This window comes from Poecilia formosa, unplaced genomic scaffold, assembly GCF_000485575.1.
Source record: "Poecilia formosa unplaced genomic scaffold, Poecilia_formosa-5.1.2 Scaffold20, whole genome shotgun sequence".
In the NCBI taxonomy this organism is placed as follows: Eukaryota; Metazoa; Chordata; class Actinopteri; order Cyprinodontiformes; family Poeciliidae; genus Poecilia; species Poecilia formosa.
Window position 1 is genome coordinate 618,645 of NW_006799959.1, and position 19,125 is coordinate 637,769.

At 39.0% G+C, this 19,125-nt stretch overlaps 1 protein-coding gene across 4 annotated transcripts; it reads left to right on the forward strand.

The window, feature by feature from the left end:
• The first annotated feature begins 1,003 nt into the window (after positions 1–1,003).
• On the forward strand, positions 1,004–18,727 carry rufy3 (RUN and FYVE domain containing 3). Of its 4 annotated transcripts, none has more exons than XM_007547349.2 (18): positions 1,004–1,546; positions 7,213–7,386; positions 7,461–7,578; positions 7,659–7,760; positions 8,530–8,653; positions 10,399–10,463; positions 11,364–11,429; positions 11,520–11,589; positions 11,675–11,764; positions 12,348–12,419; positions 13,242–13,409; positions 13,951–14,048; positions 14,937–15,056; positions 15,983–16,094; positions 16,164–16,243; positions 16,323–16,350; positions 16,501–16,578; positions 16,789–18,727. In XM_007547349.2, exons 1-18 carry the CDS (start codon positions 1,273–1,275, stop codon positions 16,930–16,932), a joined length of 1,983 nt encoding a protein of 660 aa, XP_007547411.1. In that variant the 5' UTR covers positions 1,004–1,272; the 3' UTR covers positions 16,933–18,727. The 4 variants fall into 4 exon arrangements, with proteins under 4 accessions (XP_007547411.1, XP_016524617.1, XP_007547412.1 ...); XM_007547350.2 differs by lacking the exon at positions 1,004–1,546 and adding an exon at positions 4,065–4,725; XM_016669131.1 differs by lacking the exons at positions 14,937–15,056; positions 15,983–16,094; positions 16,164–16,243; ... (1 more) ...; positions 16,501–16,578; positions 16,789–18,727 and adding an exon at positions 14,192–14,810 and having other exon boundaries at positions 1,010–1,546.
• Positions 18,728–19,125: the final 398 nt, after the last annotated feature.

Below are 19,125 nucleotides of genomic sequence, written 5' to 3' on the forward strand. Positions count from 1 at the left end.
CAAGCTTAAACCAACTGGGTTTCAAAACACAGCAGCACCTCTATATGGCTGAAGAAAAACAAAATTAAGACTTTGAAGTGGCCTAGTCAAAGTTCTGACCTGAATCCGTTGTGCCGGAACCTTAAAAAGTTTGTCCATGCTTGAAAAACGTCCAATGTGGCTGATTTACAACAATTGTGAAAAGATGAGTAAATTCCTCTGAAGACTGCAAAGTTATTAAAAACGCTTGACTGCAGTTGTTGGTACTAAGAGTGATCTAACCAGTTATTATATTTGGGTTGAATTCCTTTTTTACCTTGGGTTCTTCCGGTTTTTTTTCTCTCTTATTAAGAAACACATTAATTTAGAAACAACAACCCAATTTACTTTGATTGATGTTTTGAAACAATGAAATGTAACACACATGCAAAAAAATAGAAAATAAGGAAGGGTCAACACTTTGTCACACCACTGTATAACGATTATGTTGAATTTGTTTTCTTAAGTAAATATAAGAAGGAAAAAATATAATGCAATTTTCGCCAAATCTACTTCTTTTTAAAAGTCATGTGTCTCCTCCTGCTGTACAGTTTAGGTACTACAAATTTAGCAAAAAAAAATAAAAGCCCTGGTCTTAATTTTAAGACAAAGGCATTGCCATTGTTATGACTGAAACGAACATATATTCCTTACCTAAAAAATGACATAAAAATTACTCAGGATAACAATAGTGCCATTTTCGAATCTTTTTAATCTTGCCACTCACAAGATGGCCGACACACTGACGTATTATCTTTCCACGGGGCGTCTGCTCGATGTCGCTCTCAGGTCCCGCTAATATCAAACCCGGTTTACACATGTTCCGAAATATTTGTTCTCACACGCTTATCCTAAAATATAAACATAACTCTAACCCTTCATTTCTTACCTCAAACCTTATCCCTGACCGAAAAATATTTTAGAAGGCCTGAAATATTAAACAGTTGATTCTCTTTGCGCATGCGCTGTTCCAAAAAGGATCTCAGAGTGGCGGCAACCAACGGAAGAGCGGAAAGTCTCGCGAAATTTTTCAGATTTGACCAAAATGCCAACACACAGCTGTTTCCGGGTCAGGAGGAGGTTCTGGAGAACAGGACGGAAGGTGGAATGATCGCTGTGGAGCTTCTAAGAGCACACCGCTTGATAGAGCTATCAATTGCTTAGCTAACCGCAGCGGGTGAATGATTCACAGCAAACCGCAGACGGACAGCCCAGCCGTCGGTCACATGAAGAGGGTCTGACCGTACGCAGAGGATGGCGGAGCGGGGACAGCCGACGGGAGATTTACCTCCGCAGTCAGCTGCAGAGGTCTCACAAAGTTCTGGGACGAGCAGACAGAACTCCTCGGATGAAAACGGACATGTTGTTGAGAGTCCGGACGACGAGACTCTGTCCCCGACCTCGGTGATTTACTTCAAGGAAGCTTTGAACTCGTCAAACGTGAAGTTTGGGATGCCAGCGCCCGTTCCACCAGCACCGCTTCGACAGTATGACTTCAGGATCGAAAGAATCGACTCAAAGCGGAGAAGTGAGTGCTTAAAAACTTTATTAAAGCTTCAGAGTGGGGCTGTAGGTAGCATGAGCTCCTCTGATGTGACCTGATGTTACCTTACTTCCCTAAACAAACATGACTCAAGAAACGTTGCTAATATTGGAACTGAGTCACAGGCGGATAAATCACTTCTCTTTATGGTGATTTTAGTGACTCTCAAAGATGCACAGTCAAAGACATTTTCCACTAGCATTTTCAAAAATGTTCGATTCAAATAGAAAAATTTGCATATAATTAATGTATAAGTGTGTTGAACCACTTCTTGATTCAGTTTCAGTCATTTTTAGTCAGGGTTGACAGATCTGACGGACCTTCTCAATTCAAAACACAACGTAAAACCCGCCCAACTCCAAAAAACTACATTTCTGGATATATTTTACTGTATTCCGGAGTTGGGTTGTAGCTAAATTTACTTGAGTAACTTTTAAAAAAAAATATATCCCCTTGTACTTTAAATATACTTTAGGATTATTTTTATTGTGCTGTACTTTTTACTTGAATAATTTTATTATGAAGTATTGTTACCTTTATTTGAGTAAAATTTTGGATTTTCTACCCACTGAATGAAAAACGTGTTTAAACCAAAAAAATCATCAGACACAGACACACTCCTGCAGTTTTTGTTAAAGTTTCATAAGTTTTTTTATTGGTAGAAACTGATTTGGAAAAATGTTCTTTTGCCTGATTTTGTCATTTCATGTTACTGATATGAATTATTGTCATTTTTTCCATTAAAATACCAACATTTCCACTTAACTTTATATTTTTGTCAGTCTGCCGGTGTAATTTTTAAATATTAAATGATTGATAATTTGATCTGTTACTCAGTACTTGAGTAGACTTTTTAACAAATACTTGTTTACTCTTGCTTGAGTAACTTCTTGAATGTCTACTTTTTACTTCTACTTGAGTAAAAAGTAGAAGTAGGAGTAGTGCTACTCCTACTTGAGTGCAATTTTTGGGTACTCTACTCACCTGGGTTGTATTCTGACCAGAACCAGACCCAATTGGCTCTGTAAAGGTCTTGACTCTTTGAACACAATGAGTTTTCTGTGGATCTATGTCCAATTTAAATCATGAAGTTGTTTAGTAGTTTTACAATACTGCTAAACTACTTAACTGAGAAAATGTCCTAAAGTCGGATATTTTTGTAACTCAGAAATGTCTTTTTTTTTCTCAAACATTTCTGAAATTCATCCCAAACTTTCTCAGTTTTTTTCAGATGTTTTTTCTTTAAAAACATTAGCACTAACATTAGCGTTAGCGTCTGTGGTGCTGTTACACGTTTAGCATTTGGATGCTATTTTAGGCTTGAATAGCTTCTCCAATAGGCAAACTCATTTCAGCACAACTTGAAAACAAAAGTCTTTTCCAGTGTCTCATCAGATCGTTTTTAGAAGCAAACATTAACACCCAATGGGCCAAGAGAAGAAGTTTTGTCATCCATTGCTGCTGTTTGCGGATGTTGCTTGTATATCAGATTTACGAACGTAGCAGAAATACAAAGGTGATGGGCAGAACCATTAATAGCTTTACAATTTTTAACTTGTCAAAATCTATTTAATTAGTTAAATAGCATTAAATTCTTGTCCCTTCTCAATAAGGTGGAATGATCACTGTGGAGTGTCTGATCTCAAAAGCAGACTTTTGGAGGTCGGGGATCGTTTGTTTTGATTGATTGAAAACTTTTTTGGACCTAAAGCCCTTAATGCTCAAAACTGTCTTTCTATTCCAGAACATTTCTGAATTGATCTAAGAATTTCAGATTTTTTTTCCTAACAAATATTTGACTTTTCAAACTCAGAAATTTCCACATATCTTTTTTCAAAACATTTTTGAGGTTCATGTCTAAATTTCTGAAATTTTTTCTAGCTATTCCCGGATTCACAGTCAGTCAAATTAATTTTTTTTCTTAGAAAGTTTCTGACATAAATTTCTAATATTCTGAAGGTTTTTTTTAGCAACTTTTGGAGCTCAAAAATGTTCTAGAAGATTTCTGAGATCAATCTCAAAAATTTTGAATATTTTGTAGCAAGTATTTGACTTCAATCTGAGCAATTTCCAACTTTTTTTTTAAAGAAAATTTCTGAAATTAATCTAAAATATTCTCAGTTTTTTCTATCAATATTTTTGACTTTTCAAGGTCAGATATTTCCAAGGTTATTTTTTAGACAATTTCCGCAATAAATCTCAAAAAAAAATTTGGCAGATATTTGCTCTTCTTTTTTTCCCTCCTATCTACAGATGCCTCAATACACTGTCATACATCATAAAACCTGTATTATGAGCGTCGGTTATGAAGTGTAATTCGTTGTAGACTAATGAACCTTGCTGCTCTCCGCTGCAGCCGGTTCTGTAATTGAGTTGCCTCGACGACAGGCGGCTGTTAATGCTCAGCTGAATCATTAGCATTGCTTTGTTACTCCAGAGACCCCCGTCTCCCCTGTTCTCCTCTCTGTCTTTACGCATGCACCATCTGCTCACATGACGAGCGTGTCGCCGTGCCCAGCACCGCTGTCGGCCATCTTGGTCGACACCCACCTAGTGGAGTCACTGCGGTGCACAGGCAGCCCAATCAGAGGCGGCCGGTGCTGAGCTGACTGGAAGAGGGGCTGGGATTTTTTTTTGTTTTTTTGTAATGGTGTGTTGTTTTTTTTCACAACACTGTGCTCTGTTGCATTTTAAACGACCGGTCTGCACAGAAGGGAGAATAAGAGGCTGAAGAGGAGGAGGAGGAGGAAGAGCGGAGGCCCCTCTCAAGACAGCAGCTTATTTCATCCAGTTGTATCGAAGAGGAGGGGAGGATGCAGACCTAAAGAGGAAGAGGAGCAGCTCTCCCCAGACACCTGCCTCTTCATCGTCTCCTCTCTTTCTCTCGGTCTCCATCCTCTCTGGAACAAAGGCCATTTTCCTTTTTCCTTTCTCCTTTTGTCCTCGCCGCTGCCGTGTTTTTTGGCCCTGCGAACGCTGAGTCATCATGTCGGACCTGACGCCTCAGAGCGAGACCCCGACCCCCACCACAGACAAGATCACCCAGGCCGCACGGGAGACCATCTATCTCTGCAACTTTCGTGTTTCCGTCGACGGCGAGTGGCTCTGCCTGCGCGAGCTCAATGACATCTCCCTCACGCCGGACCCCGAGCTGGACCACGAAGGTAACGAGGCGGACGGGCTCCTGCTGATTACTCCTCCACCCCTCCGTCAGGGCGTGGCGTTTTCACAAAGAGCGGAGACGCTGCGTGTTTGAGCTGTGTCATCATGGGCTTCCTGAGCGTTACACAGCAGCATGACGCCACCAGGAAGTGCTGCCGTCGTATCCAGAATAAAAACAAAGCTGGACCAACTTCCTCTGGGGAGACCATTTTAAATGCAGATCTGGTGGCAAAACATGGCACTAAACGTCATAAATACCAAATTATCACCTCATTAAATTAATGGCCTACGTCATTTTTTGACAAAGGTGATTTTTGTTTTTTTGCTTAAATTATCAATCATCTTTTGGCAATAAACAAGTGGTGATTTTTTTTTTTTTTTTTTAGATTTCTTTTTGCAAAAATCACTTTTGAAAAAAATGACTTGTGCCATTATTTTTGGAAGGTGGTAAAATACAAAATAGCTAAACCGCTTAGGGCTAAAATGATTAATCGTGATTAATCAATTATTTGAAATAACTGTCAACTAATTTAGTAATTTAATCGTTAACTAGAGTATACATACTAAAAAAAAGACAGTTTTCTGAAAAAACAACACACTCACAGCAATAGTTAAGCCAAGACTGCACAAAAATGTAAATCCATTTAGCATTAAAGATAAACATTTGTCTATAGATATGTCTACACAGAACTCAAGTGTCAGATTTAGCTTCACCTGGTTCAAATCCTGTAAAGAAACTGCACCTTTTGCTAAACAATTATTAATCAATTAATCAAAACTAGTGAGCAGATCAGTCCTGCGATGTATCGATAAGTGAAGCAGAAAGGACTGAGCTTTCCTCATGTGGATGTTATTTTTCTAAGCTTTAGCTGCAGCTTTGCTTTGCTAATGATCCAACATTCCCCAGAGTAATCCTGCTATTGCATTTTAGGTCATAAAATGTTTATTTTCTTATTTTAAAAATAGAATTTAAAATCTTTATTTGCATTTTGTAATGTATTTCTAATATTGTGTGAGGTTTAAGAGGCTAAATGAAAAATCTGCGGAATGTGGCAGTTTTTTGATAAATCAATTAATCGTCAGAATAATTGATTAATTGAATACTAAAATAATTATTTGAGCTGATTAGATCAAATACCCCACAGCTCAGCATATAACAGCTTCTTACACTACTTTGATTCATCGATCAGGTTTTACTGATCAATACCAATTTTTATGACATGACGATAAAAAGTGCATCAACAAAAATGCTGATAAATGCATTTAGTGACAAATGAAAACCAGATTTATCAGTATTTGATCTGCCCACCAAGGAAACATGAGTCAGTTTCAATCATTAGTTGATTGATTGGTGGAGCGACACCAATAATTGATGCTTTTGCCTTTTTACAGGGATTGTTCAGAGCATTTTAAGCACAGCTGTTCACATTGGTGTTATAATTCAACCTAAATGACCAGATCTGAGTCACCTGATTTTAAACGTGACGGTGCCACAGAATGGGCTGTCAGCAGATCATCTCATGGTTCATAAAACCACCAATAAATTCGATTAACTGAACTTTGCTATGCAGAAACGGGCAGTTCAGATTCAACGTGGCTACACTTTAAATTTATTTATGAAACTCAAATATGGCCCAGCAGAGATAATGTGAACAAGTTATAGCAGTGTGTATAATTTATTGGTTCTTAGTCAGAGCAGGGACTTAAAAAATTAAACACTTTAACACAGTTAATCCCATTGGAACCTTTGTATTTGCGTGTTTCTGGTACATCCATAAATCTGATGCACACGCGACATCTGCAAACAACAATGGATGAATTTCTTGCATTTTTTTTTGTTATTTTTTTTTTTTCTGTTGAATTCTTGTTTGTAAGCTGCTTTATTAATTGAGACAGATTAAATCTGGACATTTATCACTGGGTTTTCCTACATCCTGGATGTTAATATCAGTGCCTAAAAGTATCTGTCTAAGCCTGTGTTTTCATGATTTAGTCCAAAGAAAATGTAATGATGAAAACAGTCTATGAATCTTTAATAACAAACAATTGTGACATGACTGAACAACAATAATTGGCACTAGAATAATTTTACTGCAAGTGCTGATATGAATAATTGATTCAAAAAGGCTCAAACTAGATGGAACAATACTAAGAAAAACAGTTGAAATGTAATAAAATTACTTTAAAACAGAAATATATGTGATCAAATTGAAAAGAGAAGAGTTCCAGTTTTCTCAGAATTCTGAATTTTTTCCTCTAAATTTAGATTTGTTTCTCAATTCTGACATGTTTTCTCAGATTTCAGACTAATCCCAGTATTCTCAAAATTCAGACTTTTTTCCTCTAAATTCTGATTGTTTTTCTCTAAATTCTGATTGTTTTTCTCAAAATTCTGATTGTTTTTCCCTAAAATGTCAGACATTTTCTTCTCAGAATTCTGACTTTTCTTTCTCAATTCTGCCTGTTATTTTTTCTTTCTCCATTTTAAGATCCCAAAGACCCGATCGCCATTGAAAGGCTCAACTTGATGAACATGGCCAAGCTGAGCATCAAGGGCCTGATCGAGTCGGCGCTCAACCTCGGACGCACGCTGGACTCCGACTACGCGCCGCTCCAGCAGTTCTTTGTCGTCATGGAGCATTGCCTTAAGCACGGACTAAAAAGTAGGTTTTGTCGTCATAACCATGTAAATGGAAGCTAAAGGCTGAATGAACTGACGCTGTGGGTCGGTCACCAGGTAAGAAGACGTTCCTGGGGCAGAACAAGTCGTTCTGGGGGCCGCTGGAGCTGGTGGAGAAGCTGACCCCCGAGGCCGGAGAGATCACTGCCAGCGTGAAAGACCTGCCTGGGTTAAGGTGAGTCTGTTTGCTGGTTCCAGTCAGACGACCAGCTGATGAACCGAGGCATGAAACCCGATGTCTGTGTCTGACCCCAGAACTCCGCTGGGAAGAGGCCGGGCCTGGCTGCGCCTGGCCCTGATGCAGAAGAAGCTCTCCGACTACATGAAGACCATCATCAACAGGAAGGACCTGCTCAGGTGGGGGCATGATGTCACATCCTGCAGCCAGCTGTCAGGAAATGGATCCTTCAATCAAGCTTTGTTTTCCACTCAGAGCCGTCTGATTGGCTTGTGATGGTTTTTGGTCGTCTTGATTGGTTTTTCTCTAAGCTTTTTCTCATTTTAAGGCCTTCGGCAGAGAAAAACACATTTTGACTTTAATCTCAGAATTCTGATTTATTTTCTCAGAATCCAGACTAATCTCTGAAAAAGTTACAATCCTGACTTTTTTCTATAATTCAGACTGATCTCAGAAATGTGACTTTTTTCCTCTTTATGCTTTTTTTAAATCTTCACAATTCAGATTTTATTTTTTAAATACCGACTTTTCTCAGAGTATTTTTTTTCCTCAGAATTCTGACTTTAATCTCAGAATCAAAATTGTTTAAATTATTTATGCAGAACTCAAATCTACCAACCAAATTTGGGAAACATTTTGTTTATAAAGTGCATCTTTACAAATCAGATGACAAAAGAAGAATCTATTATGTGGATATTTTCAGATATTAATTACATAATTGACACATCTGAAAATCTTTGGTTATTTACTTGGATCTATTTGATATAAATAGACACAGAATCTATATTTTAAATTTTTTCAGTGTCCCTAATCTTTTCTTTGAAGACTTGATGACAGTAGTTTTGTTTTTATCCTCTGGATATTTCTCCTGCATGTTTAATCAGTTTCTTACAGTGTTTGCATGAGAAGTATCTTTTTCTAAAATCGCCTCTCGTTGGTGCCTTGCAGTGAGTTTTACGAGCCGAACGCCCTGATGATGGAGGAGGAGGGCGCCGTCATCGCCGGGCTGCTCGTCGGCCTGAACGTCATCGACGCCAATCTGTGCATGAAGGGGGAGGACTTGGACTCGCAGGTCGATTAGCTTCCACTTCACCTTGCAGCTGCTGAAACTCAAAAAAGATTAGAGTAGAATGACAGAAACCAAACCTGAGAAACCAAAGTTACTTTACATACAGCACTGTCTGTTATCGGTTCTATACATTGAAATGTCCACCAGTGAAGCTTCAGTAACTCAAACCGCTGAAGAATCTGGTGTCACTTTTCTAATCTGACAGCCTGTTGACTCGGAGGGACGCAGTTTCACTTCAGATTTCTAAAGAAATATTTTAAAACGTTGAAGTGAAACCTCTCAGAGCACAAACCTTTCTAATTTGAGGCTGCTACAGTATTTACATAAACTTTCACGTTTCCTTATTTCGCCCTGTTCCTTATTTTGCTATGGGTGTAACGGCACATCACCCAGGGCGCCATTACAGCGGGGTTTCTGCAGCTTACACACATGTCCAGTGAATGTGTGGCTGGTTTTGTAGTAATGTAGGCTGCTTGTATACAACTGGAGACGTTTGTATTTTATTTGGTAAAATAAAATCTTACCAAGTATTTTTGGTCCAGTTTCTAGAGCAAATATCTTAATACACTTAAAATAAGACAAAACTAATTTATAGGTAACTTTCCAGCAAGATATAGGAGCTTGTTTTAAGTAAACAGTTCTTTAATACTCATGAAAAAGTTCTTGTTCCATAATCAGATAATTTCACTTATAATATGGGAAAATTGTCTGATTATAAGTGAAATAATCAGCCAACTGCACTAATAGTTTTTCATCAACATTAGGGAATTATTGACTGAAAACAAGCTCCTCTATGTTGCTGAAATGTTCCTTATGAGTTAGTTTTGTTGTACTTTAACGGTACTAAGATTTTAGACATTAGAAATTAGACTAAACATATTTGGTAGGATTTTGTGTTTTTGCAGCGTAGTGCGTGAAATAACATTTAATGGTTCCTCTTTCTAAAGAATTGGGACGGCATTCGATAATTTCCTGGATTGACCAGTTTAATGAGAGATTATTTAAAGCAGTGTTTTTCAATCCTGGTCCTCAAAGCACACTGCCCTGCATGTTTTAGGCATTTCCCTACTTCAGCACAGATGATTTTAATTGATGGCTGATTAACTGACTTTTGCTGAAATCTAATCATCTGAATGGGGTGTGTTAAAGCAGGGAAACAACTAAAACATGCAGGTCAGTGTGCCTTGAGGACCAGGGTTGGGAAACACTGATTTAAAGCACAGTTGGAGATCTATGACTCCTTCATTATTTTTGTGGAACACAAAAAAATTATTTTCAATGCTTTTTTTCCAGGCTTGGGACTTTTACGTGTTAATTTTGATTAAATACATAGATTTTAGCTCGTTAAATCACAATTTGTTTTTCTTTTTTTTACATACAAATGTCTTGAGCCGGAACCTTTGTATTTGCGTGTTTCTGGTACCCACATAAATCTGACGACACAGCTGTTTCTATCCAGCTGTTCCAGTTTCTATCTTTTTATTTCAAAGCTTTAAAGTCAAAATGTTGCTTTTCCAATCTAATTGAATTTTATTATAAAGCACTTTTAAAAATATACAGCAGATCAAACTGCTATACAGAAAAAATACATTAAAAAGAATAAAATATAGAAAAAAAAGATAAAACATTGAGGCTGCCAATATAACAACAAACCTTTGAAACAGGAGAGAAACTGCTGTTAGGATGTGTTCTTTGCTTTTTTAACTTTGGGAACTGAACCTTTCCTTCTTTTTGCGCCACACGCCCAGGTCGGCGTCATCGACTTCTCCATGTACCTGAAAGATGGAGGACACAGCAGCAAGAGTGCAGAGGGGTGAGCGTCACTGCCTGACCTTTGACCTTCAGGTTCTCTGTAGATTAGAGAGAACTCACAATGAATTCAAACTGAGTTGTTTTTCATTTATTAACATTATCTGGTGTGGGAATGGTTCAAATCTGTTATTGAAAACCTAAAATTAACCGTCAAGGTTATCAGAGCCAATCTAATTGAACAAAAAACTAGCGAAATAGCAAAAACTGAAATTGAGATTTTCATTAACTGAAATAAATAAAAACAGTAATTAATAAGGGAAAAACTGTAACTAACTGGAATTATATTGTGCCTTTGTAAAACTAACTAAAACATGCTGAACTTATACCTATAAAGACTTTTGTTTTTGTGTTTATGAATCTATGTATTATTGTTTTTTTATTTGAAATCACTGAAATCCTTTCAAACTGGTGCCGTGACCTTTCCTGTTTTATCTACAATTTTTACTTTATGGCGTAGTTTTTTATTTTTGAATTATGAGGCGGAACTTTAAACATCTGCTGCTCAATTTACCCAACATGTTGTTGCTAGGTAACCAAAGAATGAGTGAGTTGCTTGGTAACCAAAGAATGAGTGAGTTGCTTGGTAACCAAAGAATGAGTGAGTTGCTTGGTAACCAAAGAATGCGTGTGTAAATGCTGTGTGGTTCTGGACTGGAGCTCATTGAATATTCTGTATTATCTGTTGATGTCGATCATATATGTCTATCACGATAACTATTGTTATTGATTTATCAGCCTTTCAATCTGATATGAAATTTATAGTTTTTTTTCACACAAGCAGTTTATGTCAGTTGTCAGCAAATTCTGATGTGAGCTTAACAGCTATCAATATCTAACTGGAAGTTGCTAGCTCTCTTAGCATCTTCACATGGATTAAATCCCTGTTTTTACCTCCTTCCAGTGACGGTCAGATCACGGCGATCCTCGATCAGAAGAATTACGTTGAAGAACTGAACAGACACTTGAGGTTAGCCCCGATAAACTGATCGTTTTGCTCTTTTCCCTGTTAGGCTTCACAGCTCACACCACTCTGTTTTCTGATTGTTTCTGTTTATAGTGCATCGGTAAATAACCTCCAGGCCAAAGTGGACGCTCTGGAAAAGTCCAACACGAAGCTGACGGAAGAGGTGCAAGTTCAGCCTTATTGTTTCAGCTGCAGAGTGAAATAAAAATCAGATTTTTTTAATTTAACGGTCTTTTGTGTCTTTGCAGCTCGCAGTGGCAAACAACAGGATCATCACTTTACAAGAGGATGTGGAGAGAGTTAAGGAAGAGACCTCATTTCAGCAGGAGTCCAGGAAGGTGAACACATTTTTTCCTCATAAATAATCATTATTATTAGCACTAATCCATCAATCAGTCGACCAATTTTCTCTGATCGGTTCTCAGCCATCATCAGTAAATCAATTCCATAAAAACTGCTCAAACATTTTCTCAGGTTTTAAAGGAATCAGTGCAGTGATGCTTTAAAATATGCATTTAGGTGCATTAATGAAGCAGCTTTAACACTGATGCAATGAGTAAAGCAGATTTCTGTGGACAGACGTGTAAATCGCAGATTTAAAACAAAAAAAGGCTCCTGTATATTTGCCAGATTAAAAAACCCAGCAAACCATACACAAATTTTTTCATCTTGTTCTGGATTTTTTATGTCTTTTCAGTAACAAGAACAGAATTTTCTCACTCTTGCTTAATTTTGATAAGCTATCAAACCAAAATGGTTTCCATTCCAACTAAAGTCTTGTTCTACTATTAAAAGAAAGTCAATTAAAAATGGATGAAAACTTTGTGTTTTAATCAGTAAAAACTTCACCAAACATCACCTAACTGTGATCAAGGGCTGCGTAAAATTGTTCCAAGGGCCACAATTTTCTGTTTTCCCCAGGCATCGTCAGCGGACGGACAAGTGCTGGGTGAAACCCGGAAGCAGCTCAAAGAGGAAACTCAGCTCCGACTGGTGCGTTTTTTTAAACTTTGACCCTTTTTGTTGGTGTTTGAACAGTAAAAATATTTCAAATACATAATTCACATCTGACATCACACTTCTGGGGCCTTTGTAGCTGACAGCCATCTTGGTAGGTATCCGTAACTAACTGTCGTCACAGTTGCTATGGAGTTGCTATGATGACAACAGTAAACAAGCCACAAGCTTAGAACCAGCTCTCGCCTCATTCCTGTCTAATTTATAAACAGTACAAGTACTTTACAGCTGTTACTCGATATTATATTTCAGTACTCTACTCCCTTCTGTGTAATACTAAGATAAATGTCAGGGATATTTACTGTAGAACTAGCAAAGTTAGCTTTACTAACGTAGCTTTTATCTGCTAGCTAAGATGGACGTGTAGCCTACATGTTTACTACATGTACTTACTCTGCCAGAACCTTGTTATTCACATGAAGAGTTCATTCATCCTTTACAAATCCATTTAGACTTTGATTGTATGTGGCCATGGACTTCAGGCGAAGCTCCTCCTCCATGTTCTCTTCATGTTTACTAGTGAACTGTGTCGTCAGAAGCAGCTCATCCGCGTCGTCCGACATGTTTATATTCTCCATCTTATACGGATCAATCCCAACAGCAGCCATTTTGTTGATTTTTCTCTTGCACATTGATCAAGAGTGTGTGTATACTTTCTTTTTGTTGGTTCACTTATGCTTTGCGCTGCACTTGCCTACCAAGATGGCGCGGATCACTTCCGGTTCAGCCTTGTGGGACGTGTGTGTAAAGCTTTGGGTGAGTCTGGGTTGTGTATCTGAAGTTGAAGCCGATCCGCAGGACGTGGAGCGGGAGCTGGAGGTGCAGATCGGGATGAAGCAGGAGATGGAGCTGTCCATGAAGATGCTGGAGAAGGACATCTGTGAGAAGCAGGACGCTCTGGTGGAGCTCCGGCAGCAGCTGGAAGACCTTCGAGCCATCAACCAACAGCTCAGCCACAAGTCACAGGTCAGGAAAAATCTGTGTGAACATTTAGTTTTATACAGTGAGAGGAACCGAGGGGGGACTCCGGTCATTAAAGGTGACCCATTATGCTTCCTTGAACAGGGTAGGATCGGTCTAGGGGTGTTAAAAACATGTCCGTTCCATCTCCTTTCAGGATGAGCTGTTTTAGGGCCTCTGTCACTTTAGATCCAAGCAAGTTGCTGCTGGCCACGCCCCCTACTCAATGTTTACACAACCGTACATCTCAGCTTGTTAAATACTTTGTCCACTGGCAGAATTTCACTTAAACAAGACATTTTTACCATCTAATAAGTGAAGTAATCCACCAATTGAACTAGATCTTTTTCACCAATATTTTGGAAATATTGACTTAAAAATGTTGCTGAAAAGTTACTTGTAAGTTTGTTTTGTTTGTATTAAGATATTTGCACCTTAAACTAGGCCGAAAATACTTTGTAAGATTTTGAGTAATTCTGAACATTCTCTAAATGTTCAGAGTAATCGTTTATGTTCCCACACCGTGTGACTGTCGGATCTTCCTCAGAGCGCAGATGTGAGCTCGAAACAGAAAAGTGAGGCCATCGCTCGGCTGGAGGAGAAAATCAGCCAGATGTCCGGCACCGTGAAGCAGCTGGAGAACAGGTGAGAACACCTGGACGTTTTCCACAGGATGTGTTCCTCCTCTGAATCTTTCACCGACTCAAACCTCTCGCTTCCTTCTCTCTCCATTTCCATTTTATCCTTTTTTTTAACCCATTTCTTCCTCCCTTCACTTCCTAACTCAGCGATAAAGATTTGGTGAAGCAGGCCAGAACCCTGAGCGCCGCAGCAGGGAAGCTGCTGCAGCAGCAGTAGCAGCTCTCTCAGAAACATGCGTCCAAACATGCAACCCTGCCTAATATAGACATAACCAAACTAGGATGTTACCTTTTCTGTACGACGCTCGTTTGTTGTTGATGATTTAAAACCCCACATCCTCCCTGCAGTGGCTCTCCGGCTTTTATTATAGCGCCCCCAGCAGACGTGTTTGCAGCGTCAGACTTCTTCACAGCTCTGCGTTAACCGTTTATTTTTTGGCAAGTGAACGCCATCGTGTTTCAAAGAGCTGATGGACTGATGGAGGATGAGTGGGTCAGCAGAACCAGATATTTGCTTGGTTGTGGTTTTATTCCAAAGAACTCGGATGTTCTTAGGGGTTTTTTCTTCTTTTTTGGCGGAAATAGAGGGAGAAACTGATGTTTTTCTGATATCTGACAGGTTTTGCTTTCATTCAGTGAGCTGCATGCAAGGGTCAAGATGACATTAGAAAAAGAGCAAAATGAATTAATTTTGAACTGTGTGTGAACATAACATTGCTGTAAACTGTAGTAACCACTAGGGAAATAAAGCGTTGAACAAAACGCAGCCTGCTTCTTCCTGTTTTCAGACTTTAGTTCTCCTCTTTCTGTCTCTCTGTTTAACTTTTAGTTGCATCTTCTCTTCATTTTATTTCGCCATGAGTTTGTTTTAACCCGATCACCCCACATTCAGATGCAAACAGGCCGAGAGGGAGCGGGATCTGGCCTTAGAGGCCAACCGGCTCTTCAAGCAGGACTTTGGAGACAAAATTGAGGGTCTGCAGGTGGAGGTGGAGCAGCTGCGCAGACAAAGGTGAATACCAAAGGTTTATTTAAAAAAAAATTTCAAAAGTTCTTTAGGTTCTGAAATGGCTCAAATAAATCACTGAGTCCAAAACTTTTGACTGAATCTGTGTGAAGTGTTCTGGTCCGAGCTGTTGACTCAATAATCACACTGCTGGCGTTAGCATCCACTTTAATGGTCGCCATTAACAACATGCGCTCCTCACACAGCAGAATGAAAAAACTATAGCTCTAGCCCCGCCTCCCACTGCCTTACATCTCACACATGTGCAGTATGCTGCTTACAACTGAACACGAGCACCGAGCCCTGAGGAACTCCACGACCAGCAGCGATACATGAACATGAGTCTCTAGATGTAAACCAGGATTAACTGTTTTACAGAAGAGGATTAGAGCCGCCCAAAAAAACTCTGACTTTAATCTCAGGATTCTTTCTGAGATTAACCCGAGATTAACCCGATCACGCCACATTCAGATGCAAACAGGCAGACTTTAATCTCAGAATTCTTTCTGAGATTAAAGTCAGATTTTTCAGATTAACATCAGAATTCTGAGATTAGTGGGTTTTGAGATTAAAGTAAAAGTTTTGAGTTTAAAGCCAGAATTTTGTCCTTAATCTTAGAATTCTGAGATTAAAATCAGAACTCAGAGATTAAAGTCAGAATTTTGAGATGAGTTGGAATTTTGTTTTTAATCTCCGAGTTTTGAGATTAAAATAAAAAATTTGAGATTAAAACCAGATTTTTTTTCCATCCCTCTGGCTCTAATCCTTTCTCACTCCAGCCGCTCCCTTCAAGCTCCACAAACTAAATTTGCATCTGTACTCTAATCATCTTAAATTCTCGATTACCATCAATGCTAAACAAAGCAAACGGCTGTTTTTTTTTTTGTTGTTGTTTTTTTTTGTCTGTATTTAGACGCAGTTTTCTGTTTCAGATCTGGTCTGGAGCAGGAGCTGAGGAGAGAACGGGAGCAGAAGTTAAATCTGAGCGCTGCATCCAGAGCTTCTGCTCCGAGGAAGATCACGCATCCAGAGAGTCCTCCTAAGGTGAGTCCAAATCGTCAGCAGTCCCAACCAGGAGATGACAGAAATCTCAAGTTCTTCCTTCCACAACAGCTTCTTTCACAATCTACACCAACCAAGACGGCCCAGCCACTGGAAGGACTGGAGGAGAAAACCAGTCTGAGCTCCAGTCTGTGAGTCCACAGATCTACACTCTGTTTTAATATTACAGAATATTACATCACTTTTTCTAACTTGTGTCTCTTTTTTAAGCTCCTTGTCACATACTGAGGATGAGCAGGTGAGGCTTGCATGAGATCTTTGGAGGATTAGGGCTACTCAAGAAAATATTCTGACTTTAATCCTTGAATTCTGAGATTAAAATCAGACTTGAGACTCAAATATCCAGAATTAATTTAAATGTAAACCTTTCTGTTTGGTGTTGCTTCAGGAAGAGACGCTCCCTGAGGCCCCCCCGCCATACGTTTGCACCCTGTGTAAACAGGACGACTCCCTCTTGAGGACAAAGGTACAAACTGCAGGAGACAGTCTGGGACACAAAACAGAAATCAGCTAAAATCCCTGCATGTTACTGAACGTTGTATAAAGACTGCAAATAAGAAGTGAGAAAAAAATACATCTTCCAGCTCATATTTAGTAGCTACAGTTTTAATCAATCTTTTTTATTTTTAACGTATTGAAGCTAAATGTGGCAGCTTTTTTCCCCTTTCTCTACTAGAAACAATGCAAGAACTGCTTAAACTTTTTCTGCGAGAGCTGCGTCTCTCATGAGCTGCCGCTGCCTTCCTCCATCCTCCCGGAGACGGTGTGCGCGTACTGCTACTCGCAGTTACTGCAGCAGTACGCGTCGGCGCCAACATGAGCCCTCGCAGAACAACCAGAGGCATTAAGACCCAAAAACCGGCACTGCAGGAAGCACTTTCCCCCTCAAATTGTCATGAAAGATCCTCTTTGGGGTGCTTTTTTTTTTAACGTTCGGATGTTTGCCATGCAGGTTTTCAACCAGCAACACCTTCATTTGGTGTTACTGGTGACTTTCACTTCAACATAAGGGAAAATCGGCTGCAGCATAGCTGATAAAGGCACCAAACTGGATTTAAAATCTATTTATATAATCTCTCTCATTGTTTCTTAGTATAAAAATATGCAATGAATGGGATATTGCTGCATATTTCAACAGATATTTATCTTTTTAATTAATAAAAATGGAGAAACTGGATGTTATGTTGTATTTTGAGCTTCTGCTTTGCTTTTTGTAGCGTTTATCAGATCGCAGTTTCAGTTTTGGTCTCTGCATCAGATTTCCGCAGGTGCCCAGTGGGGACCATCCGTTAGACATTTTTTTTACAAATTTGGCCTAAAATGTTTATTTTAAACGTGAAAGAAGTGGCCACATGCTTCTCATTTCTCCCTATTTTGAGAAATTGCATTAGCCTTATATGTATTTTTTATGCTATATTTAGTATTTGGTGGCTAGGGTTAGCCCATAAACGCAGCATAGCTTAGCATAAAGTGGAGGTACCTAACTAGATTCCAGTTAACTACCTTGTTAGCCGTTTCACCAAACCAAGACACAGAAGCTGATTACTCCACATATGGAGCTCATAAGGACAAAAAATTGGTTAAATAATGGATCCTACATGTGCAATGGTTGCACAATTGCTCCAGATTAAATGCTTATCTAGATTTGATGTGAGACCCATAAAGACCTTTATAGGTTGCTCTATCGCCAAGCCAAAGCGCAGAAGTCAATTAGTCCAACTCTATGGTTTTCCTCATGAATATATCACATATAGGGCACACATGGACAAAAAATGGCTAAATAATGGGCACCACTTGGCCTTGTCCAATGGTTTGGCAATGACTCCAGATTAAATGTTTCTGTAGGTCTGATGTGGGGCCCATTTGGGCCTTTGATTTTAACCAAATACCAAAAAGGATCTTCATAGACATCTAGATCTAGGTCTGTGACCCATGTGGGCACACAGTTATAACTATCCTGGAGCCAAATTCAGAACAAAGAAAGACCTTCATAGGATGCTCCATTTGGTTTCGCCATTATGAGACGCACTACGTTGGCTCCCATTGTCTGGGTAGTACCCACAAATCCTTATGGGGCCCACATACTTCTGATGACTGGTATATTGTAGGTGCTACATCTGCTAATGCAAGGAATAATGGTGTGTTTTATAATATAAAGGTCTGCTCTACCAAAATGGCTGCTGTCTGAATAAAACATGGAAAAAGCAGAGGTAGTAAGTGGTTAGTACCTCCGTCTGGGCCTCATTAAATCCGTCACTTACAGTACTGTTGAAGTGAGAGTGATTTTTAGGGTTGGAAAACATAAATACAGAAAAACATGTCAACCATGAGGTTGTTACAAACTGGATGGAACAGGGTTAAGCTAGGCTGGAGATCTGAGTTTATGGTTAGAAACATGACCTTTTCTTTATTTATTTATTCCTAATTAGCTTCTTTTTTTCAGCTGTCACCAAACCAAAGTGCATCAACAATCTGCAACTGCAGTAAATATGGTAGATGGAGCAATCTAAATGAGCCAGCATGAATTTTGCATTTGGTTTATTGTGTTATTGCAAATGTACATGTGATCTGAAGCTACTTTTAAAGTAAATAATAAACTGGTATCCAATTATTACTATACTGTTGCATTATTTTTCATCTTGTACAGCAAAGTGAAATCCATTTAATTCATTAAACAGAGCTAATGTATGGAGAGTGTGCCAAATTACAATAACTTATGAAATAATTGAAGTTGAAAATACTGGATGTTCTGATGTCATTTCAAAAATCAATGTGTAGTTATTTTCTGATTTAATGCTAATTTCCTGTCCTGAAGTACATCATGAATTAATTTAAACTGTCAACTTCACCCATCAAACTCAGTGGGTGGAAATAAAACTGGTTCTGAAGAAACCCTGGTGTCCGATTGGCTGCTTCTGAAGAGACCCTGGTGTCCGATTGGCCGCTTCTGAAGAGACCCTGGTGTCCGATTGGCCGCTTCTGAAGAGACCCTGGTGTCCGATTGGCCGCTTCT

What these genes read in the sequence shown, in the direction of transcription:
- rufy3 (XM_007547349.2), top strand. Translation starts at nt 1,273, where the DNA reads ATGGCGGAGCGGGGACAGCCGACGGGAGATTTACCTCCGCAGTCAGCT. An exon ending in AATCGACTCAAAGCGGAGAA is followed by an intron (nt 1,547 to 7,212) that starts GTGAGTGCTTAA and finishes CTCCATTTTAAG; the next exon opens with ATCCCAAAGACCCGATCGCC. An exon ending in ACCAGTCTGAGCTCCAGTCT is followed by an intron (nt 16,244 to 16,322) that starts GTGAGTCCACAG and finishes CTCTTTTTTAAG; the next exon opens with CTCCTTGTCACATACTGAGG.